Source organism: Ctenocephalides felis, unplaced genomic scaffold (assembly GCF_003426905.1).
Source record: "Ctenocephalides felis isolate EL2017-DRISC unplaced genomic scaffold, ASM342690v1 CF-g0.4_SCAFFOLD_03571, whole genome shotgun sequence".
NCBI lineage: Eukaryota > Metazoa > Arthropoda > Insecta > Siphonaptera > Pulicidae > Ctenocephalides > Ctenocephalides felis.
The window spans coordinates 19,185,785-19,212,388 of record NW_020539725.1 but is presented as its reverse complement, the minus strand read 5'-3'; the positions used below and the strand labels follow the sequence as shown (position 1 = coordinate 19,212,388).

The 26,604-nt window shown below is 28.2% G+C and overlaps 1 protein-coding gene across 2 annotated transcripts in view; it reads right to left on the bottom strand.

The window, feature by feature from the left end:
* The window catches only part of LOC113384989, a 101,808-nt gene that overhangs the window by 41,119 nt on the left and 34,085 nt on the right, over nt 1-26,604 (bottom strand). For both annotated transcript variants that reach the window (XR_003367958.1, XM_026622779.1), the window contains exon 2: nt 22,781-22,841. Coding sequence is in view for 1 of the 2 variants with exons in the window: in XM_026622779.1 (XP_026478564.1) it covers nt 22,781-22,839 (59 nt within the window). In the remaining variant the exon portion in view is untranslated. The remainder of the gene's footprint in view (nt 1-22,780; nt 22,842-26,604) is intronic.

Below are 26,604 nucleotides of genomic sequence, written 5' to 3'. Positions count from 1 at the left end.
TCGAAAGCGAAAAAAACTGTCGTGAATAATATAATCTACAAAATATATTATATGACATATTTATACTTTATTTTATTAAACTATAGTTGAAAATCTCTTGAAGAGTAAGGTAGAGCGGGGCTTGAAGGTCGGTGGGTTAAAAGGTTCACCACCGACATCTCAAAAACAAGGAAAGGTAATTTTTTTTTAAAAACAATATTTGAAAATACAGGAAAAACATGTATAACCAACCATCAACTTTATTCTTACGATTAGGAGATGGCAATGTTTAACAAAATAATTTTCTTTCGTTTTGTTTTTTTTGGTGGTGAGCACTGTTGTTTAGTTCATGAGACCTTAATATATAATATATATTATAGTATTATAGATTACAGATAATAATTTTTAAGCATACGTCATTTAATTGTGCCCATTGGCGTATCTACTATAGTTAATATAAAAAAAAAACTAAAGACAAATATGGAGAAAAAAATATATATATATAAAAATAAACTATATTAGATCTCGAGGTATTTTCCCTTTGAGCATGGTCGGCTGACCTTCCTGGTATAGGTTGCATGCTAATTGGTTTGGATGGGCGTCAATTCTATTCTTATAATTACCGGCAAACATTGATATTTGTTCTTGTAGGTATACCCGTGTCTTTGTGGAGAATCCATGTTGGCGTGTAGTGAAGAGCGTTTAATATTTGCAGCAGAAATTTATTTTGTGCTCGTTGTAATTAGTGTTAGAAGTATCGAGGCAAAGTATCGATACCGAGTACTGAAAAAAGAATCGAGGCAGAGTATCGATTCCAAAAAAGTATCGTGGCAAAAGTATCGATACTACTCAGTATCGAGTACTTTTCATCAAAATCAAACATAAGTGCAGAAAGATTTAAAACTCACCACAGATAGAATTACAATATTATGATAAATTCTATTGCCTGTATTTGATGCTGTTAAATCAGCATCATTTTCAATATTTTGAGAAGTTTAAAACAATAATTTTTTGATACTAAAAAGAAAAATGCTCATTAATTAAAAAATAGTATCGTTTTGTGACGAAAGTATTCATTTATGAATTTAGTATCGGCTAATTTATATCACAAAGAAAAATACTCATTAATTAAAAAATAGTATTGTTTTGTGACAAAAGTATTCATTTATGAATTTAGTATCGGCTAATTTATATCACAAAGAAAAATACTCATTAAGTAAAAAATAGTATTGTTTAGTGACAAAAGTATTCATTTATGAATTTAGTATCGGCTAATTTATATCACAAAGAAAAATACTCATTAAGTAAAAAATAGTATTGTTTTGTGACAAAAGTATTCATTTATGAATTTAGTATCGGCTAATTTATATCACAAAGAAAAATACTCATTAATTAAAAAAAAGTATTGTTTTGTGACAAAAGTATTCATTTGTGAATTCAGTATCGGCTAATTTATATCACAAAGAAAAATACTCATTAATTAAAAAATAGTATTGTTTTGTGACAAAAGTATTCATTTATGAATTTAGTATCGGCTAATTTATATCACAAAGAAAAATACTCATTAATTAAAAAATAGTATTGTTTTGTGACAAAAGTATTCATTTGTGAATTCAGTATCGGCTAATTTATATCACAAAGAAAAATACTCATTAATTAAAAAAAAGTATTGTTTTGTGACAAAAGTATTCATTTGTGAATTTAGTATCGGCTAATTTATATCACAAAGAAAAATACTCATTAATTGAAAAATAGTATTGTTTTGTGACAAAAGTATTCATTTATGAATTTAGTATCGGCTAATTTATATCACAAAGAAAAATACTGATTAATTAAAAAAAAGTATTGTTTTGTGACAAAAGTATTCATTTATGAATTTAGTATCGGCTAATTTATATCACAAAGAAAAATACTCATTAATTAAAAAAAGCATTGTTTTGTGACGAAAGTATTCATTTATAATTATAATGTCGGCTAATTTATATCAAAAAGAATTTATTATTTTAGAAAAAATAAGTATCGGCTTTAAATATTAGAATCGGAATTATAATAATTTTAATGGAAATACTTAGCGATTATAAAATAGTATTTATTTTAGAAAAAACAAGTATCGGCTTTAAATATTAAAATCGGAATTATAATAATTTTAATGGAAATACTTAGTGATTATGAAGTAGTATTTATTTTAGAAAAAAAGTATCGGCTTTAAAAATTAGAATCGGAAATCGAATGTCTTAATAAATTATTTAACCAAAGTTGGTTGCGTGACAATTTCGCAGATAACAAGGTTTTTGCATATAACATACAAAATTTATTATCGTTGATAAACATATGTTCTCGAAGGTAACAGAAATTATATTATCGACGTACGTAATCTTAAACTTTAATTCTTTTATTTATTGTTAATCATTGGCTTCGAACTAGGGGCATTCATAAACATTTTCTTTAACAAAAACCATATCGCACTCGACTTATCGCTTCTTTCGTTCGTTATCTATGAAGAGCGGTGCCGCCACGACAAAAAAGAATGAGTGGTTTCATAAAATGCGGTCGAACTTTTGGTGGGGTCAAAAAATATAGCCGATACTTTTTGAGTAGAATCGGCGCAAAGTATCGATACCGCCAAAAGAATCGACCCGAAGTATCGATTCCAAAAGTACTCATTATCGAAATCAAAGTATCGATACTTACTCAGTATCGATACTATCGTTCTAACACTAGTTGTAATATGTTTAAATTGCTCTTTTCAGCAGTACCTCAAAGTTGTAATTCGTAGGTCCACACGGGTTTGATCACAGCCTTATATATAAGTAAAATAAAAAAGTAAATTGAGTTAAAAAAAACACAATTTTACAAGATTTTAAATTAATAGTTATTCCAACTCAGCTTATGAATATTTCTGACGAAATACTAGATGGGGGATGTATACAGTAGTGTTCTCTGTATGTAATGTACCCACAAAATTGGCATAGGTTGAAATGATGTAGCTAATATTTGTAAAATTCCTTTAAAAGACATTGAAATAATTTTTATAAATTTATTATATAATAGAAGTTGTGTTATATATTAGAAGTTGTGTCGGTTTCTACTACAAGATTACATTTGAAATCACATTTACATAGTGCGTTGAATAATGTTAAAAATGCACATTTTTAGATTTACCGAAAATAAGTATGCACTGATATAAAACTTTTTAAATCCTGAAAAAAGTCCCCAAACAATCATAAATCAATATACCCTTCATTTATATTCAATACATAATAATAAGATGTATTACAAGATAATCAGCATATAATCCGTTTCCAAGGTTCATATATCATTCGATATTCGCGAAACGAAATAAAGTTATTTCCCTATGTCCTATTTATAAAAAAACGCGCGGATACAAGCATGATGTATTTTCTTGTGAAACTTTTCGATGGTAAGATTGAAAAAAGTATTTGGAAAAGGGTACGAGCACGGGAATCATTTATAAGGTTTATCCCAAAGATGAGATTCATTGTGCATGCGAGTATGTCGGCTAAAGATGTATGATTGCGAACTAACATGTCACCAGAGTAAAGAAAAAAAGAACTTGATCATGTAGAGTACATGGATGAATAAATTATTTTGTTAATATAAAATAACTAATTAGTATAAATTAAATGTGTGTTAGTATAAATCTATCAGCATTATGTGCGATATTATTTACATAAGTCAATCAGTTCCTGAACAAATTGTAATTTAATTGAAACCTTTTGCAATAACAATATAAAATAAGAAGCTGAATATTTTGCTTAATCTGGTTTTAGGAACAACCAGTTTTAGTGGAGTCCGCGGGTAAAAAACTCCATTATCTCAAAAACATGTATTTTTTAATGTGAGCATTTTAAAGTGGAGAGCAAACGATAAGACTCACTTAAGCAAGATTTATGTTTGAGGTAAGAGTTGATGAAGATATTGTTTATTATGAATAATAAAATATATTTAGTTTGTAATTGCAATTGTGGTGATCAACCTTATAACTAAACTTAATCGCAATCATTAAATAGAGTAGCTATTATTCCGTAGAACCTCTTCAAAATTAAGAATAAAATAATTATTTTTGCCCTCTGGCTATAACTTGTCCCCGTTCTATCACAATTTTTTAAAAAATATCAAAAACCATATTTTTATAATGATGAATTAGTTAGGAATTTTACTGATCATAGATAGTTGTTGAATAATATAGGATAGGTTGAAGTTGAATCTAAATCAAAGACAAACTAAACAAGTAAAGATGAACAAAAGTAACTTCTTTCTATTTTAGGAAACATTGACGACATAATTATGGTACTTTGACAAGACTCATTTTTCCAAAGTTTAATTAATTTCATAACTAAATCATTTTGTGAGTCAATGATATTTTTGGATGTTCTTATTATGATCATACTTATCATACAAAGTATTATCTCAATCGACAAAAAACATTCCAAAGGAACAGATAGATGTTTAAAAGTCGGTTCAGGATATCCAGCTAAAACGTGGAGCAAGTATTTTGCTTTTTGGCGAATTATAAAGACATAGATCCTCCACAAAGACACAGGCATACTTACTAATTCAAGAACATATATCAATGGTTGCCATTAATTATAAGAACAGAAGATGCCATCCTAACCAACTAGCATGTCATTTATATCAGGAAGGCTAGCCGACCAGACTTAAAAGAAAAATATCCGGAGACCTAATATGGTTTAATTAACTATAACACTTATATTTTACTACATTTTATTGTTTTTTTTCTTTTTGTTTTTGTTTTTTTTATTATATTAGTTCTAGTAAATACGCCACTGGGGGTATCTACTAACTTAACTAATTGTAAATAACTTGTCAGCATTCTCTGATAAATGCTATTATATATACAGATTGCAGAATAAAATTAGAATTAAAAAAAAAAAGATTTGATTCGGTCGATTGATTTGTTAAACTATACAACAAAAGTCCTTGACTCGTTCTATCAAATGATAAAAATTTGTAACGGTTGCAAATATACGTATGTATGTCAATACTTGATCTTTTGTCAGAATGGCCTCACATACATGTACGCATACATACTGTTTTCAGGAGATCATAAAATCAGCAAATTGTTTTCAAGAAAAAAAATGGATTTGCAAATGTATTTAAATATTTTTAAATATTAACTAATACAGTTTTCATAAAAAATTGCTAATACTTTAGAACAATTAAATGTTTTATTGATCAAAGACAACCTAATATTCCTCCTTACTTATATTTTGAAGTACGATCCATTCGATTTTTATAGTCAAGCATAGTGTCAGAAGATCATGAACTGTTACTTTGAAAGATGACAATGAAGTCTTATCGGCTCAAACGCGATATTTCACGCGCTGTTCGAAAACTTTTAATGCGTGTCTCGACAACCTACTCTATACTTTGTATATGTAAATTTTGCGAAATTCCTGTTATCTAGAACATGGAGAAAATCAGTTTGTCATCCTAGGTTAGACCCATACTTGAAACGATCAACATAAAAAAAATCGTAGAAATGGAGCAATCGCATGCATGCATCAATTTGCAATGAAAAAATATCTATTTGATAAATTTTTAAATACAGTACTTGCAAAAGTATAAAAAAATTCCATTAGATAATTTTGTTGAATGCATTTTGTATAGGGTAGAGCTGAGCTTATAAGATCCACGGGTAAAAAGGTAAGTTAGAAAATATATTTGAAAGTAGAGGGCAAAAATGTGTAAGGAATCGTTCAAGTATTACGTAAGCAGATATAGTACAATTATTTACCCCCCCCTCCCCCTTTGTCAGCAAAAGTAAGCAAAACGGCCCCTAACCTAACCAGCATCGCATTAAATCAAGCAACACCGTTCGTTATCAGAAGATAAACGATGTCTTTGGAAATCTATAACAAAAGTATTTTCTTTCGTTGTTAGTATTTTGGATGTGAGCACTGTTGCTTAGCTTATGAGCCCTGAATTTAACTATTCGATATTCAATTGTTTAATAAGATGAAGTTAGAAGCAACAGATTATTTTATATAACTAATATAAAAGCTTACATAGAAACAAAAAGAATATAGTACATATAATATATAAAATGTGAAAATGTAAAAAAGCAATTTTTAAAGGAATAAGTTAAACTATTTTTTAAAGGAATAAGTTTAATAGTTATTCTAATTCTGCGATGAATATTTCTGACAAAATACCAGATCAAGGTTATACAATGTTATCTTTGTAAAAATGTGCTCATGAAATCTATATTTTGCATTGGTTGAATAATGTTGCTATTATTGCGTAAAATCTCTTTAAATTTAAAATTAACCCGTTGAACATGTTTGCCAGCTTGCTGTTTTTTTTTACCCATGTGGGGGTGGTAAAAAGTGATAGATGACAAATTGTAGGTAAACAGTAAGAAAACATATTTCTATAATTAGTAATTAAGTGGGGACGTAGTTTTTTAGTAGTTTGTTTGAAACTTTTTATTTGTTGTAATATAGTTTATTTGGTTAAGGCAGTAAATTACTTAAAGTCAAATTTGACCTTTGTGCCCCGCCCTACTCTATGATTAATATACTACAGTTTAAAAAACTATTTGCAAATACTATTCCGTATATACATAAATATAAATAAAATATAACAAAATGATAAATACATGAAAATTCAAAATTAATTCCAATATTTATTACATCCAATTATAAGTCCAATTGTTCATTATAATGAAGAAGCATCTAATAAAAGCTGACGTGAGTATGAATTGACAAATTTTCCTGAATCATCGCAAGGGGTTGATTTTGCCCTGAAAAGGCATCCGTTTAAGGGTGGCTTCGCATCGTAAGTCATTTGATTCTTCGAGGCGACATCAGTTCATTCAGACGTGACGCGTCCGTAATTTGTTTAAACAGAGAAATCTATTTAATTAACGGAAAGGGTGATAAACACATGAAGCTTACTAATTGCTACGCATTGGTCTTGTGCTAACGAAATCGACTCGAACGCGATTTTCTTCCTACGCAAAATTCAGGAACACGAGAACACTTTAACGCGAGGTGATCACTTTGAAAAGCGCGAAAAGGGTGTCAAGTTTTATACGTATTTACATATGGCCCGAAATCAAAGAACCGTTTAATGATATACGTAGCACTCTATGTAAAATGATATGGTGAAGTAAAACATCAAACATATCTCCTTTATGTATTATATCATCATGTTAAAAATATACAAGCAAATTCTGTTAATCAAAATTCTAAACATATCGTTAATTTAATATTAATTTCAAAGCTATTCAATGTACTACTTATTCTTAGCAAAATAAGATTTTAGCAACTTTAGTCATTTTCAATAAATGATTGCATACAAATTATCATAATGGCACAGAAAAGAAACTAAATCGCAAGAACTACGAAGTTTGACATGATGACGAGTATTTAGCGTACCGTGATTTTTCAAATTGTTTGAATTTTTTTATTTTTTTCCAAAGAGTTCGTGCAGTGTAACTTTTTTTGTGACGAAATATCGAAGCTCGTAAGCGCCGATGAGATGCAGTCAACGGAACCCACAGATATTTTTTTTTAATTCTATTTTCAATAGCAATCAGAATACAGGACAATTCTATGAACTATTTGGCTTATGTCATTCACTCGCACACATACACACACACTTACAAACACACATATAAATTAATCTGATAAATATTATATTGATAATTAGAGAATCATCAATCACTTCAATAAGTGATTCTACTATTTTGTTCATGTAAAGTTGAGTTGGTTCTATGGGTCCTCCATATTATCTTTGAGCAGCTTCTTCTTTAGTCTTCTTGAAGTTGGTGTCTCAAGAAGCTGAGTGACTATAAAGTTTGTATGATGTTCTAGTTTTAAAAATATTAATTGTTGATTTTTTTATAATTCTGTTTATAAATTCAATATGAAGATCGTCTTATTGCTAATGAACCGTGGAGAATCTGTAACCTGCCTTAATATTTTCGTTTGAGCACGTTGCATTAGCACTATATTGGATTTGCTCGCACAGCCCCACAGTTCTATGCCATAAGTCCATATTGGTTTTATAACTACCTTGTGGATTAGAAGTTGATTGTCAATTGATACAATTGACTTACATCCCAAATCAGTATAGTTCACAGATAATTTGATGTGCATATGTCTAATAATCATTTTTGACCACTAATTGCCAGTTATTCAAACTCTTTAATTGGATCTCCAAAACCGCTGGTCTCGCCTTCCCAAAAAAATTAACCAATTCTTCATTCCGCTAATATACAAATAAAATGGTTTTTGAATTATTTGAATAGAGCGCTTCATTCCATCAATAACTGAATTGCCATTTTTTTGCCATTATTTTTTTGCGCGTATCTTGGAAACGGCTGGACCTGCCTCTGCCAAAAACTAATCAGCACGCGAAATCGAATGCTTTTCAATCACTCAAATTGGTCGAAACTTTGTATTCATATATACATACTACACATTCAAACACATACACAAACACACATGCATACATATATATGAATCTATATATATGAATAATATATGTATATATACATACGTACACACATTCTATCTAAGGTATGCTAGAAAGTTTAGAAGGCTGTGAAACGCAAATATATGCAAAAAAAATGTATTTTTGATTTTTTGTGATTACTTATTACTTATCCAGGAAAAAGATTAAAATAACAAATAATAACTTCATTAAATTTTTAATAACATACTAAAAATCATGTGCTTAGAAAATTTTTAGAAAACAGAGAAAATTAATAAAAAGGCGGTTGTGAAAATGGGATTCGGGTATATTTGAATAATGTCTTCAATTCATCAGATAAAAACTTTAACATATTAATAAAGATATAAGTCAGACTAGTACTAATTGACTTAATGGTGACTTAATAATATAGTGAAGTGAAAAATCAAACATAAATCCTAGATATGTATTATATCGTCACGTAAAAAACTAACAGGCGAATGTTGAAAATCAACATTTTTAACAATTTTAATATTAATTTCAATGATTCTGATATGTTGCACCTACTAGTTGTTCTTAATAAAATGAGATTTTACATAGTATTATCACAAAAATGATCAATTATTTATAATTGAACCACTTTTCGTAGACTCATTATATTTTAGGATAATCCTTAACACCATAAACTCTATCACTATAAAAAAACTTTACCAATTTTCAAAATCGGTTCAGGATCTTTTGCGCAAACAATAAAAATTTAATCTTCGGGAGGATAATAAGTAATAATGTAATAAAATTACATTTTTATACATTTTACTAACTTTTTTGATTATATTGCCGATCTTTTTTTATTAAATTGTCAAACCTTTTGGTGAAATCTAATGCAGAGAAATTTTTCAAAAAACAAGTTGTTGTGTTCTGTTACTGTTATGAACATCTACGAGTATACTTGCACTTCTATCCACTTGTACTCTAATTTAAGCAAACTATTGGATGGATATCTTTCCCTTAACCATTACCGCCTTCCTAATTCATCTGTAGTCATCCAGTAGGAATCAAAAGACGAGCCATTTCCATTCGCGCCCGTGCTTTCTGCTTTCTACTTTCTACTTTCTATACCGATGCTCCGTCATGCGTGACTGTATGGCGCTTATAAATCAAATGAATTCGACGCCGAATTGAAGCGGTGCGGAAGTGCTAAGATACCGGCACTCGGGGCTCATTTCAATGAGAATAGTAAACTTTTAAATGCAGAAACGACTGTCGACGAGATTGTCAAGATGCGATAATGTTAGGAGAAGGAGATATGATATGGGGAATAACTCGATGGAGGGCTTGCGAAATTTTTTGTATTCAAAATGATACTTAAGGTGGACTGATTCGAATGGGCCATATCAAAATTTCATACTTCTAAAGCCACTGTTAACGCCTAAGTCTTAACCCTGTCCTAAATATATTTTAAAACCTTTCTAATAGGATAAGCATTATCAAACCTTCTTCATTATAATGTATCCTGTCCCTGTATCGCAGACCTTCAAATATTAATCCTTTTTTCCAAGAAATTATTTTTCCTTGAACTCGATTCAAACAAATCGTAGGTCAACAACTGATTGGACAAAAATGTAATGGTATGTCGCTTAAATCCACAAAATGTACCAATCAGAAAAATAATATAAAAATATAGAAAACTCTGTAAATCGATAATATATCAAACTTCATCTAATAATAAGTATCAGTAATATTAACTCAACATACAAGTAGCGCAATCGAAAATTTTAAGATGCATTGTGAACGCACCCTGGTATGTTACAAATGACACCCTACATAAAGACCTAAAAATAAAAACTATTAATGAGATGATAAAAAAGGAGCAAAAAATACCACGAAAAACTACCAGGTCACCCAAACATTTATTTAAAAGAGTTAAGGGATATCCCACACGAAGATTGAAAAAAAGAAAGGCCATACGATCTTAAATAAAATGTCAATAATAAAAAGAAAGTGAGATATCTCATAAAAGATAATCTCTTAAATGCATTAACATCAATATCATATTGTCTTAAAAAATGTATTTTATTTTGATTGACAATAAAACTATGCAAAAAAACTCTAAATTTTAACAACGTATTATTTTATCTAAATATACAATAACTAAAACTAAATATCATCGTTTTTAATTGGTCTGCTGTAGCTATTATATAATTATATCTGATTCTTCGACAGTTAAACTAAGTGTGCTAATTTAATAGAATTCGGCAGCATCTTGGTGGATCACTAGCTTCTATCTATCTCTCATCTTTTTTAATTTATCTAGTGATTGACATAACAACCACTTTTTGCTAAATTCTAATTCGTGACTTTGGTCTAATTAACAAGCATTTTACAACTTAAATCCCACCTTTTTAACTTCAAGTTACGTCTCCAACAATTCGCTAAATCCTTATTCTTTTTTTCAATCTTCGTGTGGTATATCCCTTAACTCTTTCAAATAAATGTTTGGGTGACCTGGTAGTTTTTCGTGGTATTTGTTGCTCCTTTCTTTTATCATCTCATTAATAGTTTTTATTTTTAGGTCTACGACCTAGTTATCCAGTTAATATTTTGGTCTTATAAATTATCATCTTATAACTTAAGTCTTATTCTTTTTCAGTGTTAAAAAATTTATATTTTCTACTAAATGAAATTTTAAGACACTAAACTTTTACATCCTAATTTCTATCAAAATGACTATCTATTGATTTTAGAATGGTAATTTATTACAAATTGTAAATATCTTATAATTGAAGTTTCCAAAATTTTAATTTTTTTTGTTCATAATGGTTATATATGTTATATTGGTTATAATGTTTATATTGGTTATATAAACATAACTGTTCAATCAAACTTTGAATTAACAACAGATCTTGTGAAACAATTAAATAACGTATACTTAAGATTTATACTTAAGTCTCACAATTTAAACAAGATTGCTCAGAACCAAAATAACCAACATCAAAAAAAAACTTTTGTTATAGATATTCAAACATTGCAATTTAGCTCTGGGTAGCAATTTTTCCCCTCTACTTTCAAATATTGTTGAGAAGTTCTAAACTCTTTGTTTTTGAGATATTGGTGGTGGACCTTTTTACCCGCGGACTTTCAAGCCTCGCCCTAGCAAATTCATACAGTTCAAGTTTAAAAAAATTAAAATCCAATCAACATTACGAACTATACGTTAATTTCAGCGGTACTGAAGAGTCAATTCTCCAATAAAATAGAAATGTTGTGTATATTACGGGTCTATCTTTACATGAATTGGTAGCAAGAATAGTCAAAATTTACAAACAAATCTATCATAAGTGCATCTTTCTGATGTATCCTTGATAAGACATACGTAAAGGTAAGAAAAAAATGTTGGATATTAACGATTTTTAAAAACACTTCATTTTACTATTAGTTATAATGTATGTAAATACGGTTTTACCAATTGAATTTCATCGTTTAATTTTTGGGAAGTTTTCAAATAAAGTTATTTTCTAATCAATAATAATTTGAATTTAGAATAACTTGTTCGTGGTACAAAAAAATCCTTGATTTCTAATAAGATTTTTTTATTGCGACCACTAGATCTCTTTCCATTCATCTCGCTGTCTGCATTCAGATGAATTCGAAAGGCGATAATAATATGCTCATCGGATGAATTTAATTGAAATGTTTCCTATTCCCCCAAAATTCGAGAGCATGTCTACTATGATTAATTCGTGTTCAAATAAAATAAATGATTTTCCTCATCCGAGACAAATTGTATCAGAAGTCAGAATGTGTGTATGACAAGTAAAATGTTTCTACGATAACTGAGGCAAATAATAAATGATCAGTTTTTATAATACTTAGATATTATGCTGAAAATAAATATTTCTATCTGTTATTTTTTGAGTACTTTGATTTAACAGGAATAATATCTTTCTCCGAGATTGGCTACCATTAAATAGTTCAATATCGATTTAATTAATCTATATAAAAAATAAATGCATGAAAATGTAATGCATTCGAAAATTATACTATGTTAGGTACATATATCCCTAGAAAGCCTATGGCATATTTTCATTGAAATTAAGTATTAAGGGTTAACCATCCCGAAGATTTTCATTTTATTTTTGGGCCAATTTTTGTCTTTTTATAATGCGTTTACAAAAATACATATAACCTTAAATTTTTACCCTCTTGCCACAAACTCCTATCACTGTTCAACTCAATTTTTATCAACAAACGCTTTTGGCGTTTTTGAAAAAACTCAACTTACATAAAATATAAATTTATCGAAGTTTATTCAACATTTCTTTAATGCATGTATTGAACCAGTTTACTTAATTTTTTTGATGGAAATTATTTTGTAGGTATTTATGGAAATCAATCTAAATATACCGATATTAAAAATTATAAGTAAATTACAAATACCAATAATTTGTATTAATAATACCAATAATTGATTTTCACATTAAACATGCATATTTTTTCAAGAAGTTTAATAATGAACATAGACAGAAAAGCAATTATAGTTATAATTTATAATAACTTTTAATACAAAATCTACCGACAATTTAAAAATATCTAGATGTAAAGAGTGATGAAAATATTATAAGTATATTCTAAGATTGGTTATATAGTTTGATAATAGTATTATTACGTTTAAAAATGTGTTGTTTAACAGAAACTTTAAAAACGATCGATTTGACCTGTACTTGGTAGGTTTAATGTTAACTAAAAATGTTTATATTTATTAAACTATGTTACAATTTGCAACAGTAAAAATGGCATATCATTTGAAAAATTCTAACAATTCATTTAGTCAAAATTACAGAACTAGACACAAAAAATCCAATTATCAAAGATATCGAAATAATAATTTTGAAGCGTGAAATTTGGCATATCTATTTGTATTCAAGCAAAGTAAATCTAACCCGCAAAGGGTTGAATCTGAGAGAGTCGAGCAACTGAAAACGAAAACACAAATCTCGTATAAATTAGAATAATTATTCTTGACGAACAATTTGACAAGAGGCGCGAGATGGCTTGATGACTTCACAAAAACACTTACGGAGTCTGAAACGTGTTGAAAATGTTAAATCTCATCGTATTCGAGTTAGAGGTTTTGACAAAAAGTACAGACATGCACGTCCCAAAATTTAAACTTTAGCAAAATCCATAAAATATTTACCGTACACAAAATCGTAATAATATGATTTCGACGGTCAAAAACCAACTGAATACTTTTTTTTCATCTCCATACATACATATGTAACTTGAACATATGCAAATTTTATATATGTCAAATATACAAATACATTGATAATTTTAAAACTTCATGATGCATTTAAGTTTTTATTAGAACTAAAAATAAGAGAAGAAGCACCAATGTATTTTCTGATATTTTCCTCATTAGAAATACATACTACATTTGGACTTTACACTTTGGATCTGTAAGAGAAGCAAAAAAAAGATGAATCTTTGTGTAACAATTTATAGAATTGTATTTCTTTGTAAATTAATGAATCTTTGTGACTCTGAAGACTTTTATTTCCACAAAAGTATATAAGTAATATAAACTAATAACTAAAATAAAATTGTATTTTATGAATTCTATTATTTGAATTATTTGAAAGACATTAATGTCCTTCATTTTAAATTCGATTGATTTAGTTTTGTTTATTTACTTTTCTGTAAACACATATAAGTTACAATATTCAAAATAATCTATTTGAAAACATTTAATATTTTTCGAATATTTCTTTACGGTACGGCAATTTGCCTTAAAGCACGATGCCATTCACCACTAGTTATAGGTTTGTTTAGTGGCTACTCAGTTTAATTTAAATAATTCATACAATAAACTCATGTTATTCAATAATTATTTAAATTAGAAAAAAATACGTGCTATATTTTCAGAAAGTACACCGCAAGACTAATCAGCAGGTAAACAGGTGGGCAGGTAGACAGAAGAGCTGGTAGAAAGGTAAATAGGTGGACAGGTAGACTGGTAGATAGGTAAACAGGTACATGGGATAAGTAAGCATAGCAACAAATAGTCGGGTCGATCATACAGAAATAAAAAAAAATGATTGAAATGACTATTTACACTTATCGGGAAGTTCATGCAACTTGCTACAATACAAAATGCCACTCCATAACTAGTTTTTAATAATTAAATTCAATAGTCATTTTATAGTTCAAAACGTTCAAATATAAAGATGTGATCAATAAAGAGATTATTGCTTTAATATCAAATCGAACGAAAATATGAGAAACTAGCAAACCGGGCGAACTCCGTTTCACCACCAGATGGTTTCATTTTATGTAACATTTCGTTTGGTGATTAAAAGATGAAGAAAAAAATTGCCTGCTGTTGATATTGAATAAAAATTTGCATAATACACGTGATTGATTTGATGGTTTCCAATTGAAATGTTAGGAAACGAATAACTTATTTTTTACTTTTTTGCACAATTTCACAGTGAACACAATGCCGGTTTGTCACATGAAATTAACTGAGCAGAGAACAATGAGCAGCTGTCAAACAAATGAGTAGCAGTCGAACAAAAAATATTAGTTTGTAGTACATGCTAAGTATTAGAGATAACGCTATATGTAAAAAAAGAAAAAGTGTTTTCCGCTTTTCTGTTGAAATCTTTCTTCAATTTTTTTGCTATAATCCTCACGGAGCCCGAGACCTTTCCAATGCAAAATCGTCGAAATCGGTTCGTGCGTTCTGGAGTTATATCGTCAGGAATGAAAACCCGACTTATTTTTATATAATAGATAATAATTGGTATTTCTTATATAACTAACTAATTAAAAATCATGTTTTTTACTATAGAAAACAGATTTCATGAATTTTATTATAATGCTATTAATGTACAATAAAAGTTTCGTAACACATAAAGATAGAGTTTCATATAGTTAAAGTAATATTTTCTCTTCAAATATTATAATTTTTATTACCACAATCTATTTCAGATATGTCAATTTTATTTGTTTACGTCTAGTCATAATAAATCTATAAAAACTACTAACATCTTAATATCCAATATTCGTTTTTATTACGTATCATATACCTTTTTTAAATTTATTGCGGACGGAATACATTATTATTATTATGACAACTAGACCAATAAAATATCACATTTATATATTTTATATCTAAGGTTTCTCTACATTTTCTGAGAACCCCTCCTCTCTGATCATTGGAAAAATATTCCTTTAGATTTTGATAATATATTCCATACAGCGTCTACCATTGCGAAATACACCCATCGAATTTCGGACTATCTTGGTAGTATGAAAGTTGGTCATTATTTTGTTTATATAATTTGAAAAATGGTATGTTGAATTAACTATTAACGTGTTTTATAATCATATATTATAAAAAATAAATTAAAAATATATTCACTCATAATTTAGTATTTAAAAACTATATATAACTTAATAAACAAATATTTTTAACAATTTCATCACGGTCTGCTAGTTATTGATAATGCAAAATAATATAAACCTTAATAATTTTTTAAATTTTAATAATTAATAACTTTAGCCATATTGAAAATAAAAATTAAATGTTGTATTTATATAATACTCAATCACAAAACCGCATAATAATTCGAAATATTTTCTTCAAGGTATATTAATTAACAAACTGTTCGAATCATCCGTCTATCAAGATAAAAAATACTTCAATCATAATTACTTCAGTATCTTCACCGCACGATTTTTATATTCAATTGAAAATGCGAATTTAATTAAAAAACAGGTCTAGTGGAAATATTCAATGTGCCACTTGAATCGACGTCTTTCTTAAAAAAAATCAGAACAATAAAGGAAGCAATAATTAGAGCAGGAATATCGATCTTATTTTTTCGCCCTACATATAATATAGGATCATAGAGATGAAAATCGAATTGGTAATAATGATTCGATACTGAATTTAATTACAAGTATTTAAATTTCAAAAATTTAAAAAACATAAAACTCGATAAGGACGTGCATTGATTACTTTACGAGAAGATCAGCCTAGCCGTTTCTTTATAATTAGCATGTAAGTGCTAAGTTATTTGCCAACGTTTTCGTCAAAAATCAAATTTTGGAAATTCAAAAACTTATCGAATGTTTTTGAAAACGTTGATATTATTTACGCATATCGAGGAATTACTTACACCTAGTTTTAAAAATAATTGACTAGATATAAGTGGCATTTTGTCTTAAAGAAACTCGCCATATGTGTAAATAATCGATTAAATCAATAAGTATTTGTTTTGTTTCTGATCGACCAGGCCATGTTACGCTCCAACTTCCATACATTATGCTACTGAATCATACTGAACACTGTCAAAATGTCTTGTATTTGCGTTATACAAATAAACTATTCAGACGTTATACACATAAACTGCAACGTCACGTGTTTGTTATGAAGCTAGGTCAGAAAGACCCTGTTATCTAAAATCGTTTTTTGACATTTGTGCGGTTTACAGGCTAGGTGTTCTATATGACAACCTGAGAAAAACGCCTGCAACAGCAACCACATAGTTTTTATCAAGATTTAGAACGATTTTGTATGGAAACTTCTTCATAACATAACCTTGCCATAACATAACATAACATTGGTCTAGGTAAATGACTACCTGTCTAAATGTCTTCCTGACTAATGGTCTTCTTGTCTATTTTTGTACCTGTTTACCTGTCACCCGGTTTCGTGCTTACTTGTCTACCTACCTACTTGCAAAACCTGAATTCTTGGAAACCTGGACCTATCTTTGCTAAAAACTAATCAGAACATCTTCCTATCAATAGGACTCGAACGTTTTTTGAATCATTCAAATCGGTTGAACCGTGCTTTTGAGTCAATGGATAAAAAGTTTAGTAAGAAGTAATAATTTAATTGATAAGTTAAATACGCTTTTCGAATGTAATTATTACGTATCAAATATTTTGAACTGATAATAATAAATTAAAATGAAGGATATATATATGAATCCTTATTATAAATAGAGTGTTAACTTAGTGAAAATCATGTATTAAATTAATCGGTACTCTGACAGATTTTATTTATATATTCATATAATATTTAGTAATGTAAAATAAATTTTGAACTTAGAGAGAGTAGAGCAGGGCACAAATGTCCAATTTGACTTTGAGCAATTATATTGTGAAAACCAAGCCAACAATATCACAAAAAAGCATGAAACAAAGAGCTATCCGACTATGTTCAGTAAGGTTCCCAGCTAATTCGTCATTGTAGTAATTTTTTTATTGCTGTTTTTCAAAAAAAAAAGTCTCCTGCTTCTTTTTATCCCACAGACGGGGTAAAATAAGACGGCGAGAAAAAATAAGGCAAGTCCAATGTATTGTTTTTAATTTTAAAGGATTTAACATTATAATAAGTACATTGTTCAACCAAAGCACAATATAAATTTCATGGGTATATTTTTTACGTAGGTAACAATGATTATAACCTTGATTTCGTATTTTGTCAGAAGTATTCTTCAACCGAGTTGTAACACCCTATCTAACAGATTTGTTATAAAAATTTAAGTTAAAACATCGACACAAAATTCTCATCCCCAAAATCGCCATGTCATTCACAAACCACTCAACTGCGTAGAACATTGAACACCCTCTCCGCCGTAGGAATTCATTATTTTTTAATTCCTCACCTTAATAAATTTGATGCGATTATAGGTTTAAATTATTCTTTTATTGCTTAGACGAGTCACATTTTTTAGGGGACATGCGGTATGATTTTTTCTTGTCTCCTTAACGAATGCGTTTGCATAAAAGCAGATCTGTGTTTTAGTGATTCCGTAACGAAGTGATTCAGATATAATATTCGGATGGGAATGAATACACCGAAAATATTGAAGAGGATCATTTTTTTCTTCTCTTTTATTTGAAGGATCGTCAAGGTTTAATGGAGTTTGAAATTCAAATTAGATAATTAATATTCGAGTATTCATACGGTGCATTTCCCACTCGGTTCTTTTGACATCGATTATATTTTCTGCGACATATAGTAGATAATATCTATGTTATTTGAGGCAAACTAATTAATAGTTAATGTAGCAGAAACTTGTAAATTTAATTCGTTCATTAAAGTTCCATAAAAGATTCCAGTCAATATATGGTAGAGCGGGGCTTGAAGGTCTGCGGGTGAAAATGTCAACCACCGATATTCCAAAAACAAGTAATGTTAGGAATTTTTAACAATAATATTGAAAATAGGGAGCGATTACCAGCCATCACCTTGATTCTTACGAAGTCTCTCTTTTAAGAGATAGCAATGTTTAAAAATCCATAAAAAAGTATTTTCTATTGTTAGTTCCTTTTTTGTTGTAAGCGCTCTTCTTTAGTTTACTAACAGTTTTTTCACATAACCTCTATAAAAGATTATATTTGGGTAGGGTAAAAGGACCAACTGAACTTGTATCTTGGTAACTGTGTAGAAAATAAAAAATAGCGAATAAAAAAGTAAAATAGTGATGAATGGCATTGTGCCTCAAGGCAAAATGCAGGAACTTCCCGTATCGTAATAAAATATTCGAGCAATATTAAATGTTTTCAAATAGATTATTATAAGTACTTCAACTTATATATATTTTCAGAAAAGTAAATAAACAAAACTTAATTAATCGAATTTAAAAAGAAGCACATTGTCTAATATTTATGTAAAGTTAAAATTATTTATTTGAAATATATTAGTGAGCTTTAGCTAGAAAAATATTAAACTTTGATTTTTTTTTTGAAAATTGAAATTGAAATTGAATTGAAAATTCGTAAAATACCTTTAAAATTATAAATATGCCATTAGACCTCCTTGCCGACTAACTGTACCATTTTACCCAGCCTTTGGGGTGAAAAAGACCATGTAACAAATTTTTGAAAAATAGTAGAAAAACAGTTTTATAATGATGAAACAGGTATTTGGCTGAACATTTATATGTTAGTTTGATATGTGTTATTTTTGTTCAAAAGTCAAATTGGAGTTCTTCTGCTACAAACTACAAAGGCATTTTGACGATTGTGAAAAAAAATTCAAGCTGGTATGCTTGAAGAACTCATATTTAATATTTACCAATATAACATATATGTATACCAAAATTTTGAACATTGAATCATTTCTCAGATAAAACTGCATTACACATATGCAAATTTGCACTTATTTAAAATTACTGATTTGTGGATAATAAGTATATTTCAATTGCTTTATATATATATATATATATATATATATATATATATATATATATAATATGAAGAAAATTACCTAGAGACATTATTGAGAAAAATATTATTTGCAAGAAACAATATCCGACTTAATTAGGGCAACTAATTTTCCTATTGTTTTGCGTGGAATATTTAAGTGCATATATAAATTGTTTTTTTACATACTTTAGTACATTCCAATCATTTTACTGAAAATGGACGAAGATATTAAAAATAATAAAATCTTGCGAAGCCCTATTAAAGCTTTGAATTACATGGGCTTCGCACAATTCAAAAACGACGATTACAAAATTATAAAAAAATTAACTTCTTATATTATATTACTGATATATGTTCTCTACAATATTGCTGAGTTTATATTCCTTTTTGTTAATCGAAAAGATTTCTATATGGTAACAGTAAATGGTTCAACTGCGTTTCTAACAATAACAATTTATTTAAAAGGTTTCAACTATAAAGTATACAGAAAGCAATTTGATGATTTGTGTACCAGAATGCATGCAGGAATGAAATATTATGAAATGAATGGTAATGGTGATGAAAATGCGATAATTGAAAAATTTGCCAAGAAATTTGAGGATGTTCTTTGGATAATCCGGACTAGTATTGGAATAACTTGTGTTTTGTTTGTAACATCTCTTACTCTGAATTTCTTCATATTGCACAAGTAAGGAAAAAGTAATATAATATTAATATGAATAATATGAAATAAAAATATAAATTATAAGTTATTATATTTGTTATACCTCTATTGTGCTATATATTTCAACATTATAATTTATATAAGAAATCTACGACTCTACGAAAATTTTGAAAAAAATGAAGAATTATATGCTACATATGGTAAAAAGTAAAAAACTATATTTTTAGAAAGAATTGATGTAACAATAAAACCAATTAAGTTAGACATTTATTTACTGTTAGCATATATTACTAAATATGATATATTTATATTTATGATATGATCTATTACTTTTCAATATTGAATGTAACTAATTCATATAAGTTTGGATCTCAAAAATAAATCTAGAACTGGCGTAGTTTAATAAAATCGTTAAAAACATTAATAAAAATATTTTTAAATAATTTTTTAGAAAAATAATAAAAATGTATTTTGTGCATAAACAGTCCATATATATTAGAGAATAATATTCTAAGAATGTTTAATATTTATCTTTTAAGGCCAGGAGGAAGGATTCACCCGCTTTCCATGGAAAATTGGTTGCCATTTCCTCTAGAGGAGCACAGAATCACTATGTATATTTTTTATTTATACATACTTCTTGGAAATTATTTATCCTTAACAAATTTAAATGGACTAATGGTATCTATGTTCATGTACTCTTCGTGCAGATTACAAATACTCCAAAATAAATTGCGAAATTCAAAATCATACATTACGAAAATATTTAACAACCAGAAATATTCGATGAAACATATAGAAGACAAATTCGTTGTAAGTTGTATTGAAGAACATTTAGAAATCATAAGGTAATTATTCCTATAGAGAATAATTTAAAAGTTGAAATTTGCTTTGGATGCTTAATTATTTGCTTAATTATTTTTTTTAAATTTTTGCATGCGATTTATTGGAACTTATGTCTGGGAAGATTTTGTATCAAGTTAAACATGGAAATTTACCTATAAAATAATACTGTTTACAACTTTTTAAAACGTTCTGAATCGCTTTAAAAAATCTGGATTTATTACAAAATTTTTAATTAAAAGACATATATAAAAGCTTGAAAGACAGTTTCAGATTTGGAACGACAGTATGAAAGAGCAGAGTTTATTGCTAAAATATACTAAATATAGTATCATACATGTCTTTATTTTTCTATTTATTTTTTTTATGACTTCAAATATATTATTTTCTTATTTGTATTCAAATTTCAATATTTTTTCATATCTATAATTATTTTCAGATTCCTGGATGATTTTATGAAAACAGTAAAATTTCCTATGGCAATTGACTTTTTATTATATGCTATACTATTATGTGGACAAGCTGCTATGGCCAGTGTTGTAAGAAAATTTGAAAGAACACCATATTTTTGATGAATATTTAAATTACCGCATTTAATTATTTCTTTAATTTATAGCTTTCACTTTTAAGTGTAGAATTTATGATGACTATGGGATATTTTATATCAGTATTTATGCTGGCACTTTGGTATTACTGGTTCGCCACCGAAACATCACTCGAGGTAATAACTCATATTATTTATTGGTATTAAATAAAATATTGATTTATCAAAAATAATTCGTTATAGTAAATAAAATTATTATTAAGTTAATCAATGGTGATAATAATATTAGTTTTATTTTTTTGGAAGGGTTTGGAAGTAGCTAATGCAGCTTATGATTCTCACTGGACTGAAGCAAATCCTTCGTATCGAAAAGCAATATTGTTAATTATTCAGAGATCGCAGAAAGAATTCGTGTTTCGGGCTGGATTATATCCCATAAATTTGGAAACATTCATAACGGTATTAAAAATATATTATCATCTAACATTTTTGCACGTGAGGTCTTGAAAATGGTCAATAATATTGAACAGTTGTTTATACGTATAATATTTGACTAATATTTGATACTTATTAGTATCAAACTTTCTCCTAATCCTGATCTTTTTTATGACTATCCTACATTATTTTGTATTATAACATAACTGCCAAACCACATTCTTTTTTATAAATTTGATTACCAATATTAGGATACTAATAAGCAATTTAGTACATAAGAAAATTTAGACACTTGAGAAAAAATGGTTCTTTTGGATAATGCAGATTAGACAAAAAATTAATTGGATTATTTGCATTTTGGTTATATCATTCATGCAAAATATTGATTATGTTAGATAATTATCATCTACTGATCTTTATTAATATTAGATTTTGCGCGTTGCTTATGCTGTTTTCACCGTTGTGAGACAAGTAAACCAAATGTGAAAAAACAATCTGAAAGGTATGTTAAACCGTGTTTCAATAGTGATTTTCATAGATTGTGTTTAATGTAATACATGTTTTGTTTCAGATCTATGAAACATTAATCATAAAAAATAGATAAACATAAATGTTGTACTCACTTTGGAACGACTTGCCAATTTGGATCAAATTTGCTCCTGCACCTGGTTACATAGTTCATACCTATAAAAAATAATTTGTAATAAGTATAAATTAGCAAGATTAAAAGTTAAGTCAATGAAATTATTCTTGAATTACTGTTAAAAAGTGACTTAAGTTATTGTAGAAAAGTCATTTATATAATATAGTTTTAATTACATTCTATACTTATTTTCATTAAGTATATAATTCTGTGTACAAATATAAGTAAGAAATTTCAATTTAAACTTTGCAGGTTCATCAATTACGGCGAACGTTTTTATTTTCAAGTAAGTAATACTTTGATTGAGATTTGTGTCAAATTTTACATCAATTCAATCAATCAATCAATCAATTGATGTAATTGTTACGTTTTTGTTCGCATTAAAAACTTTGCTTTTTCGATTTTTAAAATGTCTGAAATTATTCAACAAAGAAGTAGCTTATGAGAGAAATAAAATATCAGCAACCGAAATCTACAGAATGCGTTTCAGAAGGCCTTTGGTGAGAAGTCAATATTAAGAGCATGCGTTTTTGATTCGCACAAAGTGTTCAAAGAAGGTCGAGAGCGCGGTCGAGAGCGCAACTACTGATGAAGACAACGTTGAAGTCAAACTATGAATCTAAAAACCAAAGAATTGTTGCTGAAATATCGACTGACTATTGAAGAAGTTGCTGATATGGTCTGAATATCAAATGGGTTATTCAACACAGTTTTGTATAACAACGTACCACCGCGTACACTGTACTTGTTCTTCATGACAATTTCGCTAAAATTTAACCAAAATCCGGATTTAGTACTGTGTGACTTCTAACTATTCTCCAAACAGTAGAAAAAATATAAAACACTTTTGGAACTTGGAAAAAGCATTGGCATAGTTTCATTGGATCCGAGAAGGAATATTTTGAGGGATATAATCTGGATTTAGAAGAATTGATAAAGAGATCAAAAGTTTTGAATAAAGTCTGATTCATATTTGTACACAGTAGTAGGTAGTGTGTTCTAATAGGTATATATAATTTAAAAAAAAACGATTTTTTTCAATTGTGATCTTTAGTTTTATGAAAATAGGTAATTCTATCATATTGATGCCAAGGGTTAAATAAATTAAATTAAACTAAATTTTGGTATAATATGAACAATAACTAATCTCGTGTCTTAAGGCAAATTGCTGGAACTTCCCGTACCGTAATAAAATATTCAAGAAGTATTAAATGTTTTCAAATAAATTATTATAAGTACTGTCCACTTCGTTCATTATTCGTACTTTATAGACAAAAAAATATAAGAGCTTATAAATTGGACGACGACGTTTATATAAGTATGTTTAAATGAAAACTAAACAAACAAAACTTTATTAATCAAATTTAAAATAAAGCACTAATATTCATAAAAATTACATAAACTGAATTGCAAAGTTAAAAATAATTATTTAAAGTATATAAGTGATGTTTAGAACTTTAGCTAGAATTAGAATTAAAACCCCAATTATTTTCGATATTCAAGAAAATTTTTTTTTTTTGGAAATTAAAAAAAATGAAACAAAAAAAATTTCCTTCTTCAAACGCAATCGTTTTGTCAACACACACAGAAAGTTTTTTAAATTATTCAAATCAGATGCTTAGTTCTCTCAAAAACTGCAACTTGTTACACATTTAGATTCGTATCTCGGAAACGACTAGACCGACCTTTCCCAAAAACGGCAGCACTAATCCCCATTAGTAGGAATCGATTGTTTTTTCAATCATTTAAATCGGTTGAGTGGTACTCCTAAAAACGCCGACAAAAAATTGTATTCACACATACATACACACGCTTTCATTGTTTCTGAGGTATGCCAAAATGTTCAGAAATCTGTGAAACGTAAATATATGGGAAAATTTTCCTTTTTTATTTTTGGCCCATTATTATAACTTACCCTATGGGAAGTTAAAAAGATATGGAAAAATTTCCATTTTTTATTTATGGCCCATTACTATAACTTACCCTACGGGAAAATGCATCACTTTCATATCATATTAAATGATTTCCTAATAAAGGGCGTCATTATACTTGATATATATTTCCAAGATAATTCCTTAACTAGTGCTTTAATTGATGTATTCAAATAATTGGTTTCGTAAAGTATACCTGGACATGAAATATGGTAGTGAAATTAGCAAAACTTTCAAACAAAAATATTATAGTAATGCATGTGTTATGTTAATATTAAATGAGAAAACTTGGCCAGCGAAATAATTAGTAGATGTGTCAAACAAATATAAAATATTCAAGAGTATTAATAATCGAGGACACAGAATAATTATCATAAAACACTTGCCTCGTTGTACTAAATTCAGCTATAAAATGTTTTATAAAGCATTAGCAAAGTATCTTTTGTCCTTACAAAATGGATGAAGACATACTTAATAATAAAATACTCCGTCATTCTGTGAAAGCTTTAAACTATATAGGTTTAACAAGATTTCAAAACGAAAAAAATAAATCACTAAAAAATTTAATATGTGCTTTGGTCATGACTATATATGTTTTCTATAATATTGCGCAGTTTATATTTCTTTATCAGAATCGTAATGATTTGGCTTTGGTGATTATAAATGGAGGAACTACTATTTTAACAATATTGCTGTATATAAGAAGCTTCAAATATATTAAATATAGAAAGCAATATAATGATTTATGTACCAGAATGCATGATTGTATGAAATTTTATGATGACAATGGTGATTCTGAAGAAAAGTTAATAATCGAGACATGTGTTAAAAGGTTTACAAATATATTTCAAGCAGTTCGATTGACGATAGGATCAACATGTGTTTTATTTGTTATATCTCACACACTGAACTTTTTTGTAATAAACAGGTATGTTTTACAAATTTAATTTTATTATTGGCTTTTAATCTTTCATACCCTATAAAAATTGTTTGAGCAAACAAACAGAAACTAATAGTTCATGGCATCGTGCCTTAAGGCAAATTGCAGGAACTTCCCATACCAAGTATTATTTTTTAAAAAAAGATACAATTTTCTTTTAGAACCCAAAAAAATCGATTTTTGATAAAAATAGACCTTTTTGAAAATTAATTTTTTCATGATTTGAAGTATTTTGGAAATTTTGAACATTTTTTCAAAGCAATCGCGATACCTTAGCTGCGTAGAAATAAAATATGGAAGCACGTGGGCGCCACGTCGCTGTATAACGGATAAACATTGGTACGGAACCCATAAAAATGTTAACAAAAATTGTTATTATTAAAATATCTATAAAATATGTGATAATTTGATGCGTATATGTCTAACGATCATTTTTGTCCGCCAATTGGTAGTTTTTTTCACTTTTTTATTGGATCTCCGAAATTGCTAGGCTTGCCTTTTCGAAAATTTCATCAGTCCTTTATATCATCAATACAAATAAAATGTTTCTTGAGAGATACAAATCCGACGCTCGGTTCTCTCAAAAAACAATTATTATTTTTGGCACTTTTTACCCCGTATCTTTAAAGAGGCTAGACCTGCCTTTATCAAAAACTGATCAGTCCGCCTCCTTATCAATACAAATCGAATGTTTTTTTTAATTATTCAAATCGGTTGATTCGTATTCCAGAAATCGTCGACGAAAAATTGTATCCGCACACACGCTCACACACATTATATATATATATATATATATATATAAATATATATAAACACACATACATCCATTTTTCCTAAGATATGCCAAAATGTTCGGGAACCTTTGAAACGTAAAGATATATAACAATTTTCATTTTCATTTTCGATTTTTTGCGATTACCAATTTAAAAACAT